This window comes from Dromaius novaehollandiae, chromosome 3 (genome assembly GCF_036370855.1).
Source record: "Dromaius novaehollandiae isolate bDroNov1 chromosome 3, bDroNov1.hap1, whole genome shotgun sequence".
NCBI lineage: Eukaryota > Metazoa > Chordata > Aves > Casuariiformes > Dromaiidae > Dromaius > Dromaius novaehollandiae.
Genome location: NC_088100.1, coordinates 87,244,874 through 87,270,436, shown reverse-complemented (window position 1 = coordinate 87,270,436; position 25,563 = coordinate 87,244,874). Strand labels below are relative to the sequence as shown.

Genomic DNA, 25,563 nt, shown 5'->3' with positions numbered 1-25,563 from the left:
TTTGAAACTCTCATTTATTACCTTAAGACTTCATGCAACAAAGCGGGTAGTAACTGGATTAAAACAACAATAAAATCTGCTTTCTTTTCCTGAAATAGTGTCTGTCAGCTGGTAACCTGTAAAGGATCTCTTGGTGTGGCTCAGCATTACAGAGCAACCATTATCCATCCCATCTATGTTAAATCATTTATATAGCCAAAAGTATTTTTATCCTTGGCACTGAAAAGGCTGATGAGAAAAGTAAATGGGGTAATAATACAATGTATACCAAAGGAAGAACAAATTAGTTTTGAATAAATGAAAGAACCTGTTTTGGCCTGTGATGGATTAGAGTTAGATTTGCACAAACCATCTGACTACACTCTGGTACATGATTGGAGATTTTTTTTTTCCTGTCAGTATAGAAAACTGATTTCCATATATGTCTAGTATATCTCCAGGTAGGTGTTGGGGAGAATGATACTTTAGCATGCTGGCTTGCCTTTGGCAGATGAGGGTTTTCTTTTTTTTTCTTTTTCTCCTAAACTACGTTACAAACTCATTGTATATTCCTGCATTTCTTCATAGGTAATTTTGATTGGGTAGGAAATGCTTTTACACAGAATGCTGGAGCTGGCCTTGTTATCAACCAAGCAGACGCGGGGAACAGCACAAGCATCATTAAGCAACTCAAAGCTGTTTTTGAAAGGGACTGGTATTCACATTATGCCAAAAGTTTACAACCAACAAAAATCCCAAACTGCTTTAATCACAAACTTAATAAAGCAACATCAAATAAGACTGCCATGAGCAATGTGAATTAGAAAGACTATTCTACTGCTTAGTATGGCAATGAAGAATTACAGTGGGGTGTAGCCCTATTTCATACTTACAGAAAAAAGACTTAAAGAAAAACAGCAAAAAAAGGGTTTGGTTTGGGGGATTTTTTTTTGTTTTTAGGAAAAAGCACACATATAAAAATGTCTAAACTATATTCTCTATATTGAATTATTTAAGACTTTCAAATTTGTCACTTCTGACACTGAACACAATTTCTGCTTCCATGTTACTTTTAAGGTTCCACTTTTGAACATAACAGCATGCATCAAATTTTCAGTTTTAGGGCTTTCCTTACTTCCCCATCCTGGCTAGAACGAACCCAGAGGCAGAACCAATATTCAAGCTACAAAATGGCATTCTGAGATGTTATTACTGACATATAAGTGGATGGGAGCTTCCCCCCCCCCCATTAAAGGAATAAGCAAACATTTGTCCATATAAATCATTCTCTTTAAATAAATGACCAGTCACTCAGATTTTTATTAGTTCTGAGCACATAGTTTGAGTATCACTCTAAGCTTTCTAACTATCCTTAAAATAGATGAGTTACATGACTGGTAATGCATTCATCTCCTAAGAGTATCAGAAAGTTTTGATGAATGGGGGTTGGTCTAATCAATTCATCATAATCCCTAAAGCTTCTCAGATGCATGGATTTCTATCAAAGTAATTCAAATTTCTTTCAGCATAACCACTTACTTCTAATTATACTAGTATGTAACTATGAAAATCTCTGTATTGTGAGTATGGTAAAGATCAAGGACTGACTTTTCCTGAAATCTGACAGTTTTATTTTCCCAATTTAGGTATATATCAACTGAGAGTCAGCAGTTGTGTACATACGATTAAACCAATGCATATATTAGTATTAAATACTGCTTTTTAGAAAGGTCAAGGGCTGTGCAAAACCAAACAACAGCAGTTAAATGACCATACTTTCTGCTAGCCATCACTTCAAAAAATTTTTGCAAAGTTGTATTTTGAGTTTAAATGTCACCATATAGGTGAATACATCAGCACAAACAGGAATGTGATGCTTTCATTTGGGCCAGTTTCAGTTGGTGTTAATTAGTGTGCCTCTACAAACATGGCTCAGTTGCAGCAAGAAGCAACTGTTCTCTAAACTGCAAATTTGCTCTTTAAAAAAAAGACAAACAAATTTTCAAATGTTTGATGATTTTTTTTCCCCAGCCTGAGCTGTATCAGCTTAGTTTCTTAACAAAAAGGTTTCCTTACTATCTTTCAGCTTCTGCTGAAGAAATATGGCTATGAAAGCAAGCTGCATTCTGCATTTTGTTAAAACATTCATGTAACTTTTTCCAAAATGCAGACCATTTTCACCTGGCTGTATGTTGTTGAAAGCATACTTTGAAAGCCATAGGGTAGCAGAGAAAGAAAAAAAAGAAGAATGTCCCAAGGGACTATTTTAATCTTAAGAACGAGTTAAAAACCCAGCTTGACTTTCAAGACACAGATTTAATCTGCAAGGTTGGGGAGGGAGTGGGGGGGAGGGGAAGGTTTTACTTTAAACTAAGCACAGTTTAGGAAATCCTAAAAAGAGAATGCCATTTTTTGACAATTACCAGCTAGAGATACATTTCAAAACTAGTTATGTCTGCAAAAGACCCATTTTGGTAAAGAATGTTCATTTCTTTTAGAGTTTCCCAGATCTGGATCATTTCAATGAAAAAAAATGAAGTAACAAGAAAACATTCTCTAAAATCTTTGTCAACTTTGGCAGAAGATATTCCACAGTTTTAATGCTCTATAACATTTTGCTAATATTAAGATAAGCCAATGCAATTCATTAGCTTCCCCCCTCCCCGTGAAGAACAGCATATATTCTGACATTAATAAAAGAAACAAACAAAAAAAGAGTCTAAAGAGAAAACAAACATTACCTGAGCTGCTGCGGAGAGATCTGTCTGTTTTTTCTTTGTTCTGTATATAATTTTAGAAATAAGTACAGCAGCCATAGGAGAATGCCTCAAATGTTTTTAATGGAAATAAATGTTAATGCAGATTATTTTCTGTTGAAACTCTTACTGATTTCAGCTGAGTTACACCACCAATGAATTTAGTTTTCATAGTCAAAGGGAGAGGAAAAAGAAATTTTTTTTAAGCTGGTTGAGCTATCTGTGAAGTTTCAGGAGGACTCTTATGTGTGGGCAATTTTAAAGCTTGAGGTGAACTTAATACTGAGTCCTTACATAAGATTAAAAAAAAAAAATCCATCCAGAATTGTCAGTTGTAATATCTGATGGCAATAATATACAAGAAGAATGAATCAATGTAATATTTTTCCCTCTTGCATTATGGATACTAGAAGTGTGTTATGTTTTTGCTACGATGTTTTGTACAAATAATGAAGAAACTCAGTGCAACAGAATTTTGTCAAATGATAAAGCTAAGCTGTCTGTTTTCAAAGCAGGATTCTGTGACAACATGAGATTATAGAGTTACCACTGACCTTCTATATCTAATATACCAAATGAGTGATTCAGATGCAGTTGCACTGGCTAGATTCTGGGCCAATACACTCATGAAGATTAACTGGGTCCATTAGTTTGTAAGTGCATTCTTACTGGCTTGATAAACACATTCTGGTGCTTCAATGAGTGAGAAAAAAGCTCATATGGAAAAGTACTTTTTTTTAATAGTAGCAGTACACTGTTTTTATGAATGGACACCTTCTATTGGGAAATAGTGGTCAGCCATTCTACAATGGGACTGGCAGGCACAAGTTTCATTTGGTATAAAGTATGGATTAATAATTTAATAACTGTTTAGAATGGCAGCAGCTCCAAAGTAGTAAAGGCGGCTTTGGTCTGTTACGTTAGCCAAAAGAAAGTGCATCCTTGGATTTAAGCAAGTAGAGACTTAAAGAAAAATCAGATTCTTTTTTAAATCTGTTAAAAGGAATCATAACCAATTATTTGTTTGGGGTTAGCACTGTTACTGTTTAACTAACTTTGATATAGCAGGCTCGATTCTGACCTCAGTTCTTTCTACCAATGTAAACTTGGAGCAATTCCATTACAGTTATTTCACATTGGTTTAGCAGTGATCAGAATCTAGACAAGTTTTTTCTTGCTTTAGCTCTCCTGAATACCTCCAGTGCACAGCCTATTTCCAACTTCAACAGGAGCTTGCATTCAGTAGTTTCTTATAGATATAATCCAAGAGATGCACTTTCTCTAACCCCCTTCTAACTGGCATTGGTAACTCTGTCATATTAAAGGCGATTTCCTAAAGAGAACGGCTTTATTCTTAAAGAATATACTGTAATTGTTGTTTGCTGCAAACATTTACTAGTGCCTTATTCATACACAAGTTTTTGTTTAACTGTTCCTCATGTGAAGTCCTGCTAAGGTCTTGTGTCTAGTACTGAAGCATACAGCGAGCTTCCTAAGACTACACATTGTGACATTTACAGGCTAATATGTAAAACTAGAGTCACAAAAAGACAAAAATCGAATGAGAGGTGGGTCCCAACCAAGAGCACACCTAAACCTGAGTGTTTTTATCCAAGTCCAGTTCTAGATCTAAATTTCAAAAATTACTCCTGCCTTTATTACAAACTGATCCAAAACATGGTCAAAGCATTCTGTCCTGCTGAGGTCTAAAAGTAAGTAAAATCTGAATTTCCCCCAACATCCGGCTGAAATCTAAAACACCACCGCCACAGAAGTTCCTTTAAGCACAAGATAAAGTCCAAAACTCACAGTGCCTACTTTACAGATGTTGCATATCATACTAAGTTGTAAGGTTTTGGGGCAGGCCACCACTTCTGTCTGCCTATAGCATATGCTCTTACAATGCTGCAGATTAGGTACAAGTAGGTATTTAGGGTTTTGGTTTTGGTGTTGGGTTTTGTTTTTTGTAAACAGGGAGAAAAAGAGGCAACAGAGCAGGCCTACAACTTCGTTAGTCCCCTGAAGCATGGAACAACTATCGACAGCTACTCTCATTTTCTCTCTGAAGACCCAACAGAACATACCTTGTGTGCTAGTTCATAATGGTCACAGCTGTACCCTGACAGGAACAGGCTGAAGTTTTTGTCTCATTTTTTTCTCCTCAACTGTTTCTAAGAAATGCATCTTCTTTGAACTGAATTTGGGGCTGTGTGGTATGAAGTTTGCACAATATAGGGCCTCACCTTCCTTCCAGTAAATCCAGGCTGTATGCGCAGTTCAGAGGAGAGCTTGAGAAGAAGTTTTCAGCATTAAGACCGACCCATTATTTGCATTCCTGCTATCTCCATGAATTCTTCTACCACTGTGTTGAGTTTCACATACATAAAAACTGAACAGCTAAGCTCTGTGTAGATGTTCCCTGCCATTTAACCCCAATCCAAGGAGAAATACAGATAGAGAATTTCTAGGATTTTTTTTTTTTTTGTGACTTTAGTGTGTACTTGCTGAAAATAGCACAGACTTCCTCGGTAAGATGGCAAAACATCAGCTGGCTATTCTAGTTCTTCAAATGAAGCCTTTTATAAATATCCCCCTCTTGAATAACATGCACTTGACTCCTGAAAATGGCCTTATGGAGACCACCAAGTTATGTTAACCATTCTGGACTTCAAAATTAACCTTTCATTTTAGTACAAATTATTGACTACATGCATAGTATGTTTCCAGATGGCAATTGCTAGCATTGCGTTTCACTTCCACTCCTGTACTTTCTATACATATATACACATTTAAAAAAAAAAATCACTGTTAATCCAATTCAATTTATGTAAAAAGCAAGATGAATCCTTGGTATATTTGAAATTCACAGCCATACTTCTCCAAGTTGAATGCACCAGTAAACATATTCCACTTTAACATTGCGTATTACGGTAGCTCTACTGATACTGTAGAGTGGTTGCGTTTCTTAGCAGTAACTTTCCACTTTAATTACTGCTGGATGTTATTTATGAATTTCTCAGTGTTAAAATCAGGTTGCTCTTGCATTATCACTTTGCACAAATGCCTTAGAAGCTTGCCAAACTAGCGTGAAGAAAACAGATTTTGTTCAAAATAGTTTAGACAAGAAAAGAAGAACGCATATGCTTTACACTGTGTGGATGTTCAAGTCAGTAGATGAACCCCAGTCTTAAAACACAGTGGAGCTTTCTAGAGTATCTCCTGTTTGAAGCCCATGCAGGGCTAATCCAAATAAAACCTTTGAGAATCTTATCTTCAGATCAGGTCTTCAAAGACAATCTGAGGCAACAATCCAGTTTTCTTGAGTGTTTCAACAGCGTAACTTAATTCATATTTTTATGAAAACACATTCTATTCCATGTCCATATGCTACAGCTCCATTAACATACTAAGGTTAGGTTTCCCTTAAAATTCAACATAAAAATAGGACAAGATAAGCCTCGGTGGCCTATTTCTCTATACCTTGTTAAAATTAGACTTAGAAGTGCAACTCAGTTCTGGTTGTGTATTATTCCACTAGCCAGAGTCTGCTCTATTTTATTCACAACAAATACAACACTGCAGCTTTTGAGGTATAAACTCACTAATGTTTTTAATCCTGTAAAATGAACATGTTAATCTTCACTTTAAGAACAGAAGTAACATTGACAGCTGATACAGGCTACTGAATGGAACAAAATATAATAAAATGGCCCACAACTATAGCATTCCAGAAGATTTTTGTGCTCCTATTGACAGAAGTTTTAGCTGCATGACTACAAATGTAAGTAATAAAAATTATCTGCATCATGACTGAGTTGCATGAACACATATTGGTCACTGCATCTCACAGCAGTCCCTGCCTTAACAGCTTAAATGTAATTAGGGAAGAGAGGAAAGGGGGGGAAAAAAATAGTGACAGAGGTCAAATCAACTTGAATCACACTAGGTCAACAGAGTGGGTACTGGCCTAAAGCCTCTGGGCTAGGTTCTCATTTTGTCCTTTCCACTGCAAGATCCTGCATTTCTTATCCATCTACTCTACTTTCTCTCTATGGGTGACCTCCCATGAATGATTTCAGAATGAGAGGAGGAAAACATTAAATACCACAAATTTAGGATACTCAACAGAGAATAAAAAAAAAAAATCAGGATAAATATGATCCCATCAGTTTTTATGCAACAGGCACTGTGACGTAAGCAGTACTGGAAATGGGGCTTGCTCTTGTACATAAAAAAAATTTTAGCACTCTTCCCACACTAATATAAACAGAGGATTTGCAGCACAGCACATGCCTACAAATGATTACAGCACATGCAGCATTTGTTTATGTTCTCTCAGTACACAAATATAGTCAAGTCAAATAGCTATTCATCAGTCTGAACTCTTCATAAACTGGATGATTTGAAACCTAAGCCCAAATATCAGGCCGTCAAATTTGACAAATGGAATCATTAAAATGAAACAGTAACTTTTGGCAAAGATGTTAACTATATAAAGTACATAAGACTGAGAAGCCCTTGTTAAATTTTCAAACGCAACTTTGAGGAACTTCATGGGGATATTAATGGGGAAAGGGTATTTATGTCAAAAGATTACAGGCATGCACCTTTATATCTAATGTTGTCTAAGGCAGCCAGCGTTTAACATACAAAGTGAGAAGCTCCTCACATGGAAGTATGTGGCACTAGACTTTAATGACTGACTTGCTAACAAATGTTTTGAAGTGAATTTGCTCAGTGTTCAGTTATTCCACATTATTCTGCATTTGTATTTCTTCAAAGGACACTCTACCTGTATTTGTGGTTTTCTTAAAACTTGAAAACTTGGCAGAAAAGCAGGATGCTCCCTAGAAATGACAGCTGCTTCTTTCTGAAGGTCAGGGAGCCAATCTCCTAATCTTGCCTGCCCTCTTGCTGTCTTCTGCTTCTTCAACAGTCCATTGCAGATTTTCACTTGTCATTGCCTGAGGAATACAGAAAACAAAAGAAAATATTTTTAGTAATCTGTTTCTTATGAAACCTGCTGGCTGCTCAGCAAGCTTTTGCCCTCTCAGAAACCCCTTACCTAATGTGATACCCAAGAAAGCATAATAAAGGAGTTCAAACACATCATGAAGGTGCCTAACATAACTCTTCACCTGGTGAGACCCATATGCAGAAGTCAGAATAAGGGATACAGAAGAAAGAAGAAAAAAATAAAAAGTTTAGCAAATCTAAAATGAGGTGGGGTTCCTTCTGCTGATATAAATACCTCTTCCGGTGGCATCATTTATTCTAATGTTAACCATTTTTAACTATACAACCAGATTTGTAATGACTGCAATGTGCAGGTAACTTCAGCATGAGGAGGTGAGAGGATAAACACCCCATTAACCATGCTCCTCCTCCTTGGGAATTAAATTAATTTCTTCACTTGGGGGGGGGCGGGGAGGGGGCAGGAGGAAGGCAGGGAAAATTGAGAAATGTACTTTCTCCTCTGTCCAAGGAATAGCGCAGACTTCTACCAGAACCAGAGCTGGTAGGGTTTCCAGAAAAAGCAAAGATCCTACACATGCAACTCCCAGGAATTCTCAAAAGGTGGTGCATACCTGTGGAAACTTGGGCCTCAGCCTAGTACCACCTTCTTTGTAACAAACTGTCAGACTTCTCAGGAGAGCTCTTCTTCCTCCTCCCTACTCTACTCCAAGTAGCTGTGACATCTGCTTTCAGCAATCTCTTGAATCTTTCATTTTAAGAAACTCCCAGGATAGTTAAGACTTAGGCCTGTGGAGAGAAAAATAAATGGCAGATTCAGCCAGGGACCCAAAGAGTCTAGCGTAAGTATTAAAATGCCTAAGAAATCAAGATCAAATAACAGAGCATGTACTCACTTTTACCAACGCACACACATACGGCGCAAGAGAAAAAGAGAGTAAGAGAGTGCGAGCACACACAAAAATCAGAAAAAAAGGGGAGGCAATTACCTCAAATTAATGAAGTTGAAATTTATAAATAAAAATGCCAACTGTTATGTATGAGGACAATCCCCACATCTAAACTGCTGCTCTTAATATAACAGAGATGCAATAGACAGTAGTTTTGATATGTTTTGCAAAGTAGGTTTGGGCATTGAAAGTCTTATGTCCATCTATGGATGCATTCAGCTTAAGAGTTAGGCAAGAAAAAGGGCTCTCCATGTATTTACAGATTCTACTGTCAAAAAATCATTAAAAAAATAGCCACTTCTCTCCTCATCTGTATATTCAGATGTCAACATACAGATCTTTGTGAAGATGTCTGAAGAACAGCAGAAAAGCAACATTTGTTACAGGAAGCAGCCAACTAAAACAGATTCTGAGCCCATTTTCCAAGTGTCAGTTGATACAATAAAAGCACTCAGATGCCCCCATATCCATCTCGGATTCCAAAGTCCTTATATCAGATTCCAGATATGGAGCTGCGGCTCTCCATACATGCACAGAAACATATCCTCAGAGGAAGAGCGGTATCTGTGTCAGAAGAGCTAAGAACATCTCTCATAATGACCTGTTCCACAGTTGTTCTACAATTAAATAAGACTAACAAGAAATAATGATAGTTATTACATTACTTACTGGAAAAGGCCATGTGTCCTTTGCTAGAAAATGTGAATGTGCACACATCAACAGACTCAAAATAATGACCTACAGAGGTAAACTTCTAGCCACAGCATAGAAGTGCATTAACATTCTGTTAAGTTTCTGACAGCACATACCAAAGCAGTCTATTCACACATTTGCCAAAGCTCACTTTTATAAAACCAAGGAGCAATGTCTGAACTCAATTCTTCCTCCTCCCTTTCCTCACTCCCTCACACAAACACACTTTTTTCATTAGTAAATGTTTCCATTACCCTTCCCTCCAACTCATCTGGCTCTTTTCCTTTTTGAGCCGTTTCCTACATGCTGTTTCTGTGGGAATCCCTTGCTCCTTTGTACACAGGGACAAATCCCTACAAGTGAACCTGTAGCTTGCATCTTTGGTGTTGTGATGTGCTACAGGGTTACTTCTAGTAGCTTTACTTGAAGTGCTCAGAAAAGGAAAGCAAACACACATGCTATTAGAAGGCACCAAAAAACCTTGTTATATATGAAAACAAGGGCAACCAGGGAAAAAGCAGAATACAGGCAGTACTGAAAAAAATGCCTGAAAGGGGGAAGAAATACCTGAAATGGGTTTTAACTCATAATTCTCAATCCCATTTCACCTTGGGATGTCCAAAACCAAAATCAAGACCTACAGCCCAATTTTGCAAACCCACAACTTCATCGCAAGCCTTACCTCAAAAAATTTTGTTCGCTGCTGTCCTGTAGTCACACATACCAGGTTAACCTGCCAAGCTAGGCAATGACAAGCAAGTCAAAACCGCTGACTACTTCAAGCCACGTGACCTCAACTTTGCCCTCCAGGGGGCACTTGGCCACAGAGGGGTCTAACCTAGGTACTTCTATCTTGTGACAGCTAGAGAGCTTAAACTCACCACTATATATCAACACCTTCTGAGAGTAAATTAGGAAAAGAAACTTCTCTGCAAACATATTTTATTTTAAATCTGTGGGTGTGACTTTGGCACTGCATTGTTTCCCCCTTCTCCCCCACAATCTAAAAATAGCAGGAGTCCTTTGTAAAGTATCCAGGGCAAAAAATGATATGTACTATATAGGTTTACTTGCTCTGATGGAGTAAAACATCAAATAGAAAAATCTGTCTAAACTTGTTTCGAAAACTGCATGGCCAGCTTATGCAGTAGCTAGATACGTGGCAAGGTTGCAGTGTTACTCTCCAAGGAGAATACAGTAAATATGCTTATATATTTTGTTTATTTATTGAGCATTGTGTAGTCTCCAAGCTCTACTATGAGAGGTATGGGTAACTTCTCATTGTCCTTCCTACTACAGAACACAGTATTTATCACAGATGCATACCGTACAGTGGCATAGCTTAGGCCTGTTATATAGGTCAGTTTCTGCAATGCACACATGAGAACATAGTTTGCCACTGCAAAGGAGAGTGGCTGTAAAATCTATTTTGGATAACCCAATTTATATTTGAGGAAATCAATGTGTGGTCATTTCTAGAACTGTGAATATAAGGTAACTGCTGCATGCTTGTATATTTGATGAGTTTTATTATACTATATCCTTATATGAATGCCTATGCAGTGTAAATGCTTTAATATGAGATACCTAATGGTTTTTTACACATTATTTTCTAATGATGCTACATTTTACTGCATGTTTATCCATTTTTTGTGTTGGTATAAAGTGCAACCAGGAAGACATATGATTTTAGTAACTTATACAGCAACCATTCAAATCCATTATAAAAACATGTTCTTAGATAAAGACTTTTAAACTTGGCAAGCAATGTGCTTCCTTTAGACAATGTGCTTGGTTCACAGCAATACCTGTGTAATTAATGTTTATTTGTAAAATCACGGAGCCTGTAAATGGGGCTATCAATTCTGCTGCAAACTATGTCAGTAAGTTTTGATACCTTTGAAAATGTAACTCATCCTACTTTTACTAGAAGAACAGATGAGACCCATCCTGATTCAATTTGAAAACTAATGCTCTGACTTAAAAGAGTCTAAAACTGAGCAGCTATTGTGTTCAGTGCTGCAGGCTGACAGGCAATGTAGCAACCTTTTTTTAACAATACATTCTCATACCCTTAATATAACGAGTTCATATTATGTTATGGTAAATTGGGCCCACTGTTTACAGAGTTACTAAATGTAACCAAAGTTCAGTGTACCTGACTGACTTGAGCTGATTCATTCTTTTGGAAGAAAAAGAGGCTAACAGGGTTTTTGCTGGGGCTTTTGGGAGGTGGTTTGGTACAGAAGAATGCTGCTGTTGTACCAGTGCATTTTGAAGGTGAAGAAGTCACTGGCTGAAGGACTTGTGGCTAAGGCACTGTCAGTGTTTGAAAGTGGGTAATATATTACACTGCTGCAAACTAAGTTACCAATGATATAAACACTAAATCAAGAAAGAGTAATGCATTAAAGCTATGTAAATATTGATTTTAATGCTGCAGCATCAGAGCCATCATTTTTCACCGCTTTGATATCCAAGGATTCATAGTATTACACAGAACGTATTTCATCTGCTTCATTTTTCAGTTTCAATATTTTCATTCAAAGCAAAGTAACTCCTGTTTCTTTGTACTGCACTGAAATAAAAGAATTTTGTTTCAGTATATAATGCTTTTCTTATTTTCTTTCTAGTCTGTCCCAGTCAGTGCTTGTTTCTACGAGCACTAAGTCCTACACAGGGGCCCCTGGCTCCCAATCTTCTGTAGGTACATGTGCTATAGGCATACTGGGCAAGACACTGACAAACCACCTGCTGCTTCCAATTTCGACTGAAGTCTAAACAATACTAGCACAGAGTGAATGTGGACATCTGATAAACTTTACAGCTACCGGACCATAGCTTTTCTGGATCACTCTTTTCAGCTTGAGACACTTATAGATTCCGCCTAAATCCCATTTTTAGGTACATCAGTTTCTCCCTCCCACAGGCTGTTATCCATCACTCATGTTCACACTGAACAGGCTCTCAACCTAATAAAGCAATCTTGCTGACTACATCTACAATAGTAAATAAAACAGGGGCATGTCACAAGCTTGAACAGCAGCTTGTATCATCTGTATTATTTGCTAGCGTACTCCCTACCTTCATGGTGGCTGACAACAACTAGCACTCTCCCAGACAGCGCCCAGTCAGATGGGATCCAAGTGTACCAGTAACTGTCCTTAATGCACAGTTTGGCTACAGCTACCCTGTGGGGAAAGAAGAAAAAGGAAGGAATAAACAGATTAGGCACTTGGATGCCAATGAGGCCATGTCACTTAGCTGCAGACCCAAGAAACTGCTCCTGGCCTCTTCACTTGTCTAGATGCAACTATTCAGATCACTGTAATTACACTGCCCAAATCTGAACCTAAACAGCAAGTCTTTGTGTCAGGCGCAAGTGCAAACTCTTCCAGGACACAGTTTACCTAGGAACACTCCAACACAGCACAGAAATCAATCTCTGCACTTCCAATTCTTCCCTGTCTGAACAGGACCAGCTGCTGTTGGAAACTGTCCCACTATTCAGACCACAAAGAACAATATTTATTAGAGAAGATCTTGTAATACTGGAGAAAAACTGAAAGGAAAGAGGGATAGAAAAGAGACCTCACCAATGTAGTTTAAGTTCTAGAAGAAATATTAAAACTGTCCAATCTGAGCTCTGCCAAAATCAAGGCCATAGAGCCTCACTCTGCACTCCAAGCCCCCACCTTCTCTTGGCATTGTTGTTTCTTGTGACAGTGGGAGCAAAGTAAAGAGAGAAGGGAGGGGGGAGATTTTAGGTAGTGTACCGAAATTGAAGCACCCTCAGGTACTTCAATAAGTTACTTGAATAGCTCACCTTATCATTAAGTATTAATAAAGGAAGGAGCGATTCACATGGCTTAGATTCTTCTGCTCATTGCCTACATCCTACATAATTCATCTGAAAGTAGCTACTTCAATGACATCACAAAAGTGGACACACGGTTTCTAGACCAACAAGTAACAGATGCTGGTACAGAGCATCTCTTTTTAAAAAAAAAAATCTACAAAAATGTGTGTGCCTAGACTGACTTTTGGCACAAGCAAGCAAAATTTTAGTAAAAAGTAAAAATTTACAGCATGTTTTCATACTTTAATACTTGTATGAGATTTAACAGATGTAAAAAGAAGAGCAGTTTCTTCTCCCCTTAGGTTTATTATTTTCTCTAATCATTAGAGAATATACAGGCTTCTTGGCCTGTTCCACATCAGCCTCTCCCTGCTACCTTTCATTTCTAATACCTCACCTATGGCCACTTTCCTCAATCTCCTAGCAGCTCATGCCAGATACAGGCATAAGTGATAGCACAGCTGAATTAATGTACGCAATAGTATACTATATGGTTCAGAATTTTATTTGCTGTTCTAATTCAGTATAAATTAAGGTGCTCCAACATCCCACCAGACCTAAAAGGGCAATATAGCCTTTGAGAACTTAAGATACAACAAGAAAAAGATCTATGGCAGCCCAGGCCACCTGGCATCTCCTAAGAACTGGGTTATAGAAATAACAATGATACAAACAAATAAATCTCTACCTAACGATCCCAATGCCTAGGGCAGGAAAAGGCTTTTCTGCAGAGATGCTATTGTGAACAAAGGAGTCTACCACAGAATTTTCCTAAAAATAGAAGGGATACAGGAAGAGGTGGAAAAATGCTGGCTATGGAAGTGGGAAAGGATGTTGTGCAACAGCCTAGTCTGCTGCCAACTGAAATGTAGGCTACCTGGGCTATTAAAAAGACAAACAAAATGGGGACTGGAAAACAGCAAGAAAACTGACATCAAACTTCTGAATACTTTACATAAGCATTATGTTATTTAGACGATCCTATAAATAAATTCCAATATGTCCATAGCTTGTTTATTGCACTAATCTCTATTTCTGGTAGGTACCCCTTCCACCAGCAGAAGGTTATAATTCCCAATTCTCCTAGTAAGAATAATCATCAACAACTGAAAGTTAAACTGAACACTGCAACTGGTACAATATGATCCTCTTTTCCAGTAAGTCCAGATTAAGATCCTGATTTGAACCTGGGAAAGCAAGGACCATCCTAGATTTCTCTTTTCCTAGGAGACTGCCCTAACCACTGGGATTTTCTGTAGCGGGATCTTCTCTCACATTCACCGAAGACTACAAGAGCTCCAAACAAAAGAAAACAAACAAAATAAATCCTCTGATTTTGATCTAAAAATTTCCAACCAGCTCTAGTGCTGAGTAACTTGCTGTATGGCCCTGGGCAAGAGAGTCACCATTTTCCTTGTAGTTTGAAGACAAGCACATTCTCTCTAAGCAGAGGATAAGCTTAAATAGAAAAGGTAACAATACTGACAAGAGATGAGAGAAAGCAGAAACTCTGGATATAAACTGCATAACCATGGTTATGCTCTCAGTTGCATACATCTTTGTTCAGAGTTCATTTTTGTTTTAACCAGAAAGGCTGCTTTTTACTGCACAAGTCACCATGAGGTAAGCTGTAGCAGGCCAGACTTGACCACAGTGTTTCACATACAACACTAATACAATTCTACACAAAATGCAACAGTGATGACCACTCCAGAACAAGGAGAAAGAACCACTTCTCATGCACAGAAGCCTTACTGTAACAGCAAAGCTATTTATATCCCCCTTTTATTGCAACAGTGTCAGAGTAGCTTATTTTCTTCTTTTTTTTTTGCAAGATTATTATTTTACATGAATAATAGTTACTTTTCTGTTCTGCTGGGTTCCATTTTCATAGAAAAACAGGTATGCTTACTACTTGAAATCGGCACATAGGAACTCAATACTCTTTTCACATGTGCAGTGAAATAACAACCATACAAAGTAGGAAAGAAATCCTACTCCTGCTTTACAGATGAGACAGAGAAGGAGCAATTAGATTTGCTCACTATACTCAGTACCATAAAGGAGATAGTTTGCAAAAGACCTCAAATGTTAATTCAGCTGTTGACATCCATTTCCCTTTTAAATATCCCTTCCAGATATCCATTCTCCCTAAGAAAGATACAAGCTGAAAACATTTAGAAGTATTGCATGGGTGGACATGAGTGGATAAAAATTAAATTTCAATCCCACTAGCTGAAAAGACACCCACTGCAGCATTCCAGCCATACTGGGGAGCCACTGTATCACTGGACAGCCTAAATCTACAGACAGGTATTAATTTACCGAGCAGGAACAGGTTTTATCCCATCCCTGCCCTTGAGAGCATCCAGCAGAGTCTGCACTCCAGTGCAGCAAAATGACTCTGGCCACAGGGATGGGTTTCCTCTCCGCTCAGAATCATAGGCCATGAGGTTTATATAGGGCATACAGGTCAACTGCTTTTCAAAAGACTGCCCAATCCTAAAAAGGCCACATTTCAAATATCATTGATGATGATTACTTGCGCTACTAGAGCATTTAAAAAAAAATGATAAAGCCTTTTGAAACACAATCTTCATCTCCAGGGAAGCTCATATCTTATCAGTTAAAGTAGGGCCCTGATTCCAAAGCTGTTTACATCTCTAACTCAGAAATTTGCTGTTTCCTGCAGAGAAGAGAGTCCTCTGCAGGCCTCTTGCTAATTTGTTAGCACCAATACTCATTTCTCACTGAGTTCCATGTGCATATTTAGGCAATATGCTGCAGTGAAAGAACCCAGCAAGTTGTGGCACACACAACTGAGGAAAGACAATAGCAAATCAGCTATGGTATGTTCTGGAATGTGCTCACAGCCTTCACATTAAAGTAACATACCATAAAATATTTTCTTTCACTAATTAGTTTCTTAATAGTATACTTTTGAATGGAGCTGAAGAGAGTAATGTCTAATAAGGCATTGAGACAGTTTGTCCCTGGATAAATGACTCCTAAATTGCAAACACCTATTGCCCCAACACAAAACTCAGGCTGACTTAGAGAACTCTGCTAAATGTAGCCCAAGTTTTAAACTGCTTCTTCAGGCCACAGTAATCCAGGTCAATGGCATTTTATTATAGACTTCAACAGGAGGACCAGAAAAATACTCAGTAAAGGTGTTTGGCTCATTACAATATATCTTTGGAATTGTTTCATTCCTACAGGCTGAAAGCCAATTGTGAAACAGGGCCCCCTACATGACACACACAGTCTGGAAGAGGACAAAGGAATCACTGAACAACATAACCCATTTAAGTGGGCTCTACCCTATGGTTCTACCCTTTTCTCTGAAAGGAAAATTGTTTGGAGACAGCGACAGGCAGCGGGAACAGTACCATAGCCTTGTTTCAACCCTGCAGTTTAAAATGGTTTTATGAAGCGTATACTAGATGATGCAAAAATACCCAACCATTCATTAGTCACGAGTTCAGTACCTAAACGTGATGTTCGTATCACTACTCTGTATCCTTATTATGGCTACTGCCGTATCAAATCAGCATGGCAGTAAGTTATTAGATAGGTTTTACTGCCAGTTAACATAATACTCCCAAAGACTATGTTCAGCCTGCCAACAGAATGCTAACACAGCATCTCCAAGGGGTTTATGAGCTACCAGAAAGGTCATGTCTTCTGTAACAGAACCATCTTAACGAGCTCATTTTAAGAACTTACAAATGCTTAAAGTATCTCAGCTCATGTAGAACTGACCTAACAGAATAACTTCAAGAACATCTTCATGGCTGTCCTAGGCTTAAAAGATACAGGTCTGCTCATACAGACTCTTTTCTACCAGAAGAGCCATTTAAATCAATGAGGTAACTCCACGGAGCACTGAAGGATCAGTGTGTTAATCCCTGTTCATCCCAATACATTATTTAGAGAGATGAAAACACTCAAAACTTTTAGGAAGGTCCCTTTAAAAAAAAAAAAAAAAAGGATGGTAATGATGTTAGCAGCATAGTAAGTACCCACAGACAAGTAAAGCAACAAAGTCTACACCTAATGATTTTCAATCAAAGAATACAATCCTGAACCCTTTCAGTTTTACAAAAAGGCCTTTGATCCTACTAGCTCAAAAAATGAGACTGGATATAGGCAATCAAAACAACATTCCAATCTGTGGCTATTATAACATCCAGTAAAATCTGCTCCCTGACTTACATTGTTTTTAAAAGGTGGTTCTGCTGTCAGTTTGACATTTAAAAACATCCAACCCATAAAGCAAGAAAAATGTTGTTTTAAAATATTCAGCTATGTCACAGGACCTCGAAAACAGCCAGATGCTGCAACCTATCATCTCCAGAACCACATTTCAGTACCTAAGAAAACCGGTCAAGTGAGCAATGCCTACACTCCATCACTAATCTATATGCTTACTTTAGGCCCTATCACAGAAGTCAGTTTGCACACCAAAGGGTGAAATTTGGCTCCACATCTGACATTTTTTGCCATTACGATGCCTTGTCAGAACTAGTGCCTCCTCCAATGTTTTCCATATACATTATACAGAGAGCTGCTGGACATGTACCCTTCAGCTTTGTAGTGATTCGATCAAATAAATTCACTCAAATAGGATACATTAAAAACAGTATGCTTTAGGACAATCTCAGCTAGTACTGGTGCTCACAGAGGCCCATTATCTACTGCACACTCACCCAAATACTTACAAGTCAGCAAAAAGCAGCACAAAAGATAGCATCAAAAAACATGTTTAAGGGATTTGAAACCCAAATACATTAGAAGGTACTGTCCTCTGCCTGTGGACTTCAACTGTGTTTCTTGTAGAAATCTGGCAGGTAAAAGCTCAGATCTATCATATGCTCAGATATAGTCACAAAACAAAACTGCATAGAGAGGAAATCTGTATGCCACCAAAAGAAAAAAAATTAAGATTTACTTATGCAACTGTGAAAGATACAGAAAAATAGTCCATGAAATTCTGAATGTCAAGATCTCTAACAAAAAAAGATGTTTTGATTTTTAAAAAGCATGTTTTTATAAAGGCTTCAAAGCTGTCAAACTTCATGATAGAATTTCTGTTTTGATAAACTAACTTGTAAAATGTTTGGGGCTTTAACATGCGATTCAACTTGAGCATGCATCATTATATCATGCACAGATAGGAAACCACATCTTGCACAGAGTGGAACTACAACTGTACAGAAAGTAAGTCAGCATCACTTAATGAATGAGTAAGACTTTTCATTTACACAGAAGACACATAAAGCATGTACGATATTAAAGGTAAGATACTCTGTAGGATAGTAACAGAAAAACGTAACACAAGCAAAAATCAGCATGGAGATATCTGAGAGAAGACAACTTGAAAACTGGAAGAATGTCTTCTAGGAAGCAAAATAGAACAAAAAAAGTTTGGGTTTTTTTTTTGATTCTGGCAGAAAGTGTTAGCATATATGCAAATGATGCACAGCAATATATAATGCAAAGCCTTAGACACAGTGCCATTGTTTTAGGCTCTAAAACTACGGCATGTGAATCTAAACTGTGGAGGTCCTTGTAGACATCTGCATTACTAAAGCAAGACATCACGTTTTTCACTGTCTCTAAGGTCGAAGAAGCAGATGTTACTTCAGAAAGAACGCCCCTTCCGGAACTGGGGCCATGGAGCTCTCGTGCTTAAAAAACTGGTAAAAACAGCACACAATTAATGCAATAATGTTGCTCTCAAAACAGGAGAGAATTCACCGATTACAAAAACAAGCCAAGCCTTCTCTATTACTCAATCCTTAGTCAGGAAAACATGTAAGTACAGGCCTACATACTTAAAACCTATTAAAATTACAAACTCCAACCACTTCAACTAAAGGATAGAACGGCCCTGGAAAAAAAAATGAGGTACCAAAGCCATCATTTACATTCTCCTAGTCTCATGAAGAATGTCTTTCCAGTGAGTTTCATACAACCCTTCAAGGCCACAGGATTTCAATGTACAAGACAAATATAAATGTGAACTAAAAGTATCTCATTTCCACCCTAATCAATACAACTGAGAACCAAATTCTATCTCAGGACATAGTAACATAGGCCAAGCCTATGTAGCCCTCCAGAAGGAAACAAGTAAAAGCAGCACAATTTGACTCTCGGTCCCTGTTCCTCCTTAAAAAAAGCCTTCAATGGAGCTAAGGAAGGAATGATGATTCAAACTACATGAAGCATCTTCTGTAATTTGAGCAGTGAATGATTTACTTATGATGAGACGTTCTTCCACTAGAATGCATGTCACCAGTGCTTTCAAACGTGCAGTATTCATCATTACTGATTTTTTGACTAGAACAGCAGAATAACAATAACTGTTTTCATGGTTTGCATTCTTTCATTTGTTTAATTTTGTTTTATTTCTATCAGTTTATAAAATGTTTGAAAAAATATTTACAAAAATTTAAGCCAGAATATAGTTCAGAGTCAAAAACTCTCAACTGCCTTCAAACACATTTGTCTGAACGACATCCTTCTTTCCACACATCATGAGGAAAGAAGACTGTTACAGCTCTCAAGCAAGTACACAGAATGCTTTCTGTGAGGACCACTTACCACTGGAATTCACTTCCTCAACTGCAGAGCAAAACAGTGTTAATTTCCTAGCTTTCAAGTTACACTTCAAGGGCACACTTCTCTTCTGTAGCTGTAAAGAATGGGAGGAGCCCTAAATATGTGATTATAAACACAGCAAACACATTTCCAATTGCCAAGTTAGTTTTTACCACTGTACATTTAAGCTGTGTCAGAGGAAAGGGGAAAACGATCTTCCTAGTGGAATCAGTGCATAAATCATGACAGAATAAACTGGAGCGCTGAGGCAGGGAAAATTCCTTCAAAATCTGAGATGCAATACTCAGTGCTGCATAGCTGACTATTAACATCAGAATTACTTCCATGTTTGCCCATTCATAAAATGGTAACAAAAAAATCAACTTTCGTGACTTTCTAGAAAACTTTATTTATTCACTCACATGCTACAACAATAAGAGGCAGCAATAAGACAATCAAGACCTGCTGACGCAAGACATTTCCTAATGACATTTACCATTTTATGGAAGACTACCAGGGTGAATGTGTCCATGTGTACACACACTGTGAAAGCAAAAAGGCTGGAAAGGAGTCCGAGTTCCAATTCTGAGTGTTTGGAATCATTCAGCATCAGTCCCTGGGCCTTTGCCAGGTTCTGTGAAAGGGCTTTATCTTCCCCTTTGATTTCAAACCCACCAAAAAAATCTAGAATAGGAGTCACTCTCACAGAATAACAGCCCGAAATAATGGAATTAGGTCCCTTATCTAAGCAAAGCCTAATATCCAGGTCTCTCAATTTCTGGACAACTTCTCTAAACATTGTGCAAAATGCGACAACTTTTAATTTGCACTACAGCCTGCTCTTGAACAGATTAGAAAACAGGGGAGAAGCTTAAGTAATGTCTTACAATCAAGAAGGCCAGCAGAGATATACCCAGGAATGAGAGAGAATACAAGGCTCCAGACAAAAAGCAATAGAACCACCTGAGAAAAGTGGGGTTTTCAATTCCCCAGCAATTCACCTGGCAGCAATCCCATGGCATGGCACCCACATTCCCATCACAAGGTCAGGTTCCAGGCACCTGGACATCAGTGAGACACTCCCAATCTTCTGTGACAACTAGAATTGCAAAGCAGGATGTTACTTTTAGACAACAACAAAATATCATCAAATCACCTGCAATATTACTAAGCTAAGACCAAAGTCTTCAGTTTAACCACAGACCAGACCAGTACAGCTGGATGCCATGGCTGCCTGTGAAGAGGGCAGCACAACTTTTTCCCTGGACACTTCTCCTAAACTGGCACGTTTTTCAACATTGCTGCTCTACTCAGTCTATGACATCTGTGAATATGGGAAATAGGCATAAGCACCAAGCTGAAGCTTGGCAATAAAGGCATAAACTTGTTCTTGTGCAGAGATCACACTTACTGGCTCAAATACAAAGACTGATCCAGTTTGATACCTCTAAAACAACAGCACTAAATTGGTTTAACCCTGGCCTAAAACTAGTGTATTAGCAAAAGGAAGAAAGAAAAATCAGCATAAGTTAACTGCTGTAGAACCCTGGTATTCAGAGCTTGCACAATGCAGTTTAAGAGGTTCAAAATTTTTAATCGAAGCACTGCTCTTTTCTAGCACCCATTAGTCCTGGAAAACCCTTCCAACATCCCTGAAAGTATTTTCTAGCCTTAAAAGCAATCAGGCTTTTCCTGCACAAAGGGTCTACTACAGCACAAACACTTGGCATAATAAATCCACTGATTTAAGCAGCAAGAACCTACTTCCAATAGTGCTGCCTGGTTATCAATGGCTGCACAAAACGAGCACAAAACACCAGCGCCCAAAACTAACAAAACCCCCAGGCCACACCAGCGTCCCCTCACCCATGCAGGCACCACAGCCCAGGGCCGCCAGGAGCCCTCCGTGAGGCGTCTACTCCTGCCTGCTGCCCCCTGCCGCGCAGCCCGGACAGAAAAAACAGGCCCTGCCCGACTCCACACCCCACTACCAGCACAAGGAGAGGGACTGCCTCCACCACCACCGCGGCCCTTCCGGAGCCGCGCCGCGCCGCTACCACCACCACCGACGCCCCGAGCGGGGCTCTGGAAGCTTCTGTGGCCGCGGCCCGCAGGCAGGGCAAGCCCCGCCTCCCCTCGTGGCCCGCAGCCCTCGCCAGGAGGGCAGCCAGCCGCCATCTTGCGCTCCCCGGCCTCTGTACCCCAGCACACGGACACTGAAATGGCGGCGCATGTCGCACCCGGCTGCTCTTTGGTCGCGGCTACAGACCCCCGGCAGGGAAACGGGACATATTTCATTTTGCTTCTCGATTATTTCCTTTCAAAAAGTTCAGGCCTTTGGAGTAGTAGTGCTACAGAAGAAGAAAGGGGTTGATCTTGCCCTGCTGCCTGCCCTTCGCTTCCCCTATCAAGCTGCTGGAAAACAGGTTTTCTAGCTGAAAATGTTATGTGGAAAAAAAATGGCACTTTTCACAGCGTGGTTATTTGCCTTGCAGAAAGGTGATCTGTGTAGTCTGCAAACCCGATACAGGCAGCTTTGTAATAAAGATATCCCATGCTAGGAAAAAGCCTGGGTTCCCAATCACGAGTGTGAAGAGATGAGAAGCATAAATAAACCTGAGCTTCAAAACTGTAGAAATGGCAGCAGTGCTTTCTGTTCGATATCCTAAGGGAAATACTAATGGTCACTTAGCTCTCACACTCCCCTCCCCCACCCAACAAGGAAACAAAGAGCAGGTTACAGTCATTTTGCTTTTCATAGGAAGGTCTCTGGCAGTCTGAAGTGGCGCCGGGGTCCTTTTATGCCCTCTTTACAAGGGACAGCAGCAATGCAGTTTCTCTACCACACCGATTCCTTTGTTTCTGGCAAGAATATACTTACATTTCATTTTGCTTTGGAAAAGAACAAAGAAGGTTTCTCTGCAGGTATTTAATTTTAGATCTCTTTTCAGTACCCAGACTTGTTCAAGCTATAGCTTTGGGCAGCAGATTAATCTATGGGAAAGAAAGTGTAATGAAAAGCTGAAATTGGTGAGGGCTGTTACAACAAGCAGGAGGCTCTGGAGGCACACAGCGAAAGGTGAACAAAGCTCAGGAAAAACACTGAAGGGAAAAAAAATCCTTTGTTGGCCAAGATAACATCTTATGTCATTTGCACCTATAAGTTCTGTGGCCTTTATTCAATCCAAATGCAATGAGGGATAAAGTCACAGGAAGTCTGGAAGGGACCTCAATGGGTTATCTAGGGCATCCTTCTTCTCCAAGGCAGGATCAAAAGCAAGTCCCTGTAACTCATACATACTGGGTCAGAACTCACTACTCATTCTTCTACCAGAACAGTGACCATGATAATCCCTGCTTATTCACACCCCTCAGAGCCTTGAGGGAGGCAACCTGAAAAGACTTAATAGAAACCGAAATGTATTTGTTTCATTAAGTAATTGGAGAAAGATCCGCCTGAGTTTGTAAACCCCTTTAATGACTTTAATCACCTCCTTACTGCTGTTTCTGTTGACTTGGAATTGTGGCTTTATTTATCATTTAAATGCTCAGGGAGTGCCTAATCTCTATGTGAAATTAAAGTCTGCACAGTGCATGCCCCAAGCCAATGAATGAAGGTTGCCAAAATGATAAATCATCACTCATCAATACTGAATAGGTACAACCTTGCTATCCCATTTACCTCTGCAATCTGGGAACAGCAGTGGAACAGGAGTCTCAGCAGCTCTGTACTATGCAAGAACCTACACGGAGCTGAATGCCCTCTTTCCCATCTTGGGAGAGAACCCCAGAAGCCTTGAGTACTTTTCTTTCTCTGTATATGCCTTGTCCTGCCTTCAAAATGGTGGCATGCTTCAGTATTTAAAGCATTAAACTTCAGATTGTGCCATTTTTTAATCTTAGAGCAAAATTCTCTCAGACTCACCCAGTAGATTCACATTTCATATTTCATTCTCCTCATGCATCTGAAATGTACTTTCTCTTTGGGGTGTATGTACAGATGTCCTATATAGGGTAGAAAAAGCAGCTTCTGCCACAATACAATTTTGAGTTGGACCAAATACATTTAAAAGAAGAATGCTGCTCAAAATAAATAGGTTTCACTTGGCAGTAGATCTTTCCATTTAACCTTCTGGTTTTTACACAATGCTTCTGTTCACCCAGGTGCAGGGAGATCCACAGATGGTCATGGTGCTGCTGTGATACAGACCATCGCCAACAGAAAAACAAGCTTTCAGAGAAGGCTCACAGCAAACCTGTCCTGTGTTATGTGTAACACTCTGCAAATGATCCTAATAGTCATGGAAATGAGTTCCATTTGGCATGAATCACAAGAGCTGCTAACTGAGGGCATCTAAAATGGGCCTGATAGGAAAGACAGAAATAATGAGCTGTTGTACTTTTTTTTTAAAGCTCGTTAAAGTGGGACAGCTGTTGTTTAACAGTTGACTGCAGGAAATGAATGCCAAGAGTAACAGATACTGCAGCTAAGTAAGGCTGACTACCTGCCGTTGATCCGAGAGCAATTTGCATATCATACCTAAAGTGTCTTACCTTCAAACCTTGGCATTTATTTGAAACTATATCCTAATTACAGCTATAGCTGCTACTACATTATTGAGAAGGCAGTAAATGTATCACTCTAAAGGGCCAAAAAGATCAGGTGGAGAATTTCCAGTACAACTGAGGTAGCATGCCACGTGCAATTTCAAACCCAGCATAATCACCACGGCTGGAACCTCTTAGAGCAACAGTCCCTAAACCACATGCAACATACTGCCCATAATCCCTTCCCACATTGCCCATGGCCACAGGAAGCTTCTGCTGCAGCAAGAGAAACAGTACTTGCATTGCACTTTCTCACTTTTGTTGCAAGTCAAGTGTGTGGGCTGTTGGGAGCTGTCTGTTTTCCTCTCTGGGTGAAGAATGACCACAAAGGTGATTCAGTGTCATAGTATATCGATTTGGAAGTCCAGCTATAGCTAAGAGGCAGGAGCTGTGATGTGAATCCTCACAGGCAAGGGAGAGAACCAAAGCGAGATCTGCTTTGTTGCTGGTGCGCTGGACAACAGACTACTGTATTACAGGGTGAGGGGGGAAGGCAGCATTATCATCCTTCCAGCAGTTGTTAACAAAAGCAGCAGTAGCTGTGTTCTGCATGAAGCCATGTGTGTTTGGTGTGATTGGAGCATCCTTTCTAGGTCAGACCTCTAATGTGGGGGAATACCTAGTTTAAGATGTTTGGAGGGGTGCAGTAATCACTGAAGTATTTCTCCCTAACAAAACTCAGGCAGCTTGGGGCACAGAAAGCAGTAATTTTAAATTCAGGAAAATGTAATAGATGAAACATGGCTATGCCAGACATTCTGAGCATCTCATTCTTGGGGCAAAGTGTTTTTATAACCCCCAAATTTACAGGCTGTAAAACTGTTATGCCTTCAGCCCTCAACAGTGTCATGCTGAGCGTGTGAGAACTGATTCAGAGGACATAAAACAGCTCAGATTAATCCCTACTGATTTAATAGTAGAGGATAATAAGAAATCGCTTACGGTATCACTTATTTCCAAGCTTCTGCAGTTGCTTCGGACAACACACAATTTGCACACAAATCCAGCTTTTTGCTACCTATGTCCTTTGGTAGATCTTACCCCCACTGCTGAACAATACTGCCTAAATAAGGTGGGGAAGAGTTGCCTTTTCTGAGGACCTATGGAAAGTAGTAATGTTCCCAAATGCTGAGGGATG

At 39.3% G+C, this 25,563-nt stretch overlaps 1 protein-coding gene across 2 annotated transcripts in view; it reads left to right on the top strand.

Moving 5' to 3' along the window:
• Window positions 1–11,962, top strand: part of PLD5 (phospholipase D family member 5) — a 192,567-nt gene extending 180,605 nt beyond the window's left edge. For both annotated transcript variants that reach the window (XM_064509376.1, XM_026102629.2), the window contains one exon: window positions 568–11,962. In XM_064509376.1, the coding sequence (XP_064365446.1) occupies window positions 568–803 (236 nt within the window). In that variant the 3' untranslated portion in view covers window positions 804–11,962. The remainder of the gene's footprint in view (window positions 1–567) is intronic.
• The last annotated feature ends 13,601 nt before the right edge of the window (window positions 11,963–25,563 follow it).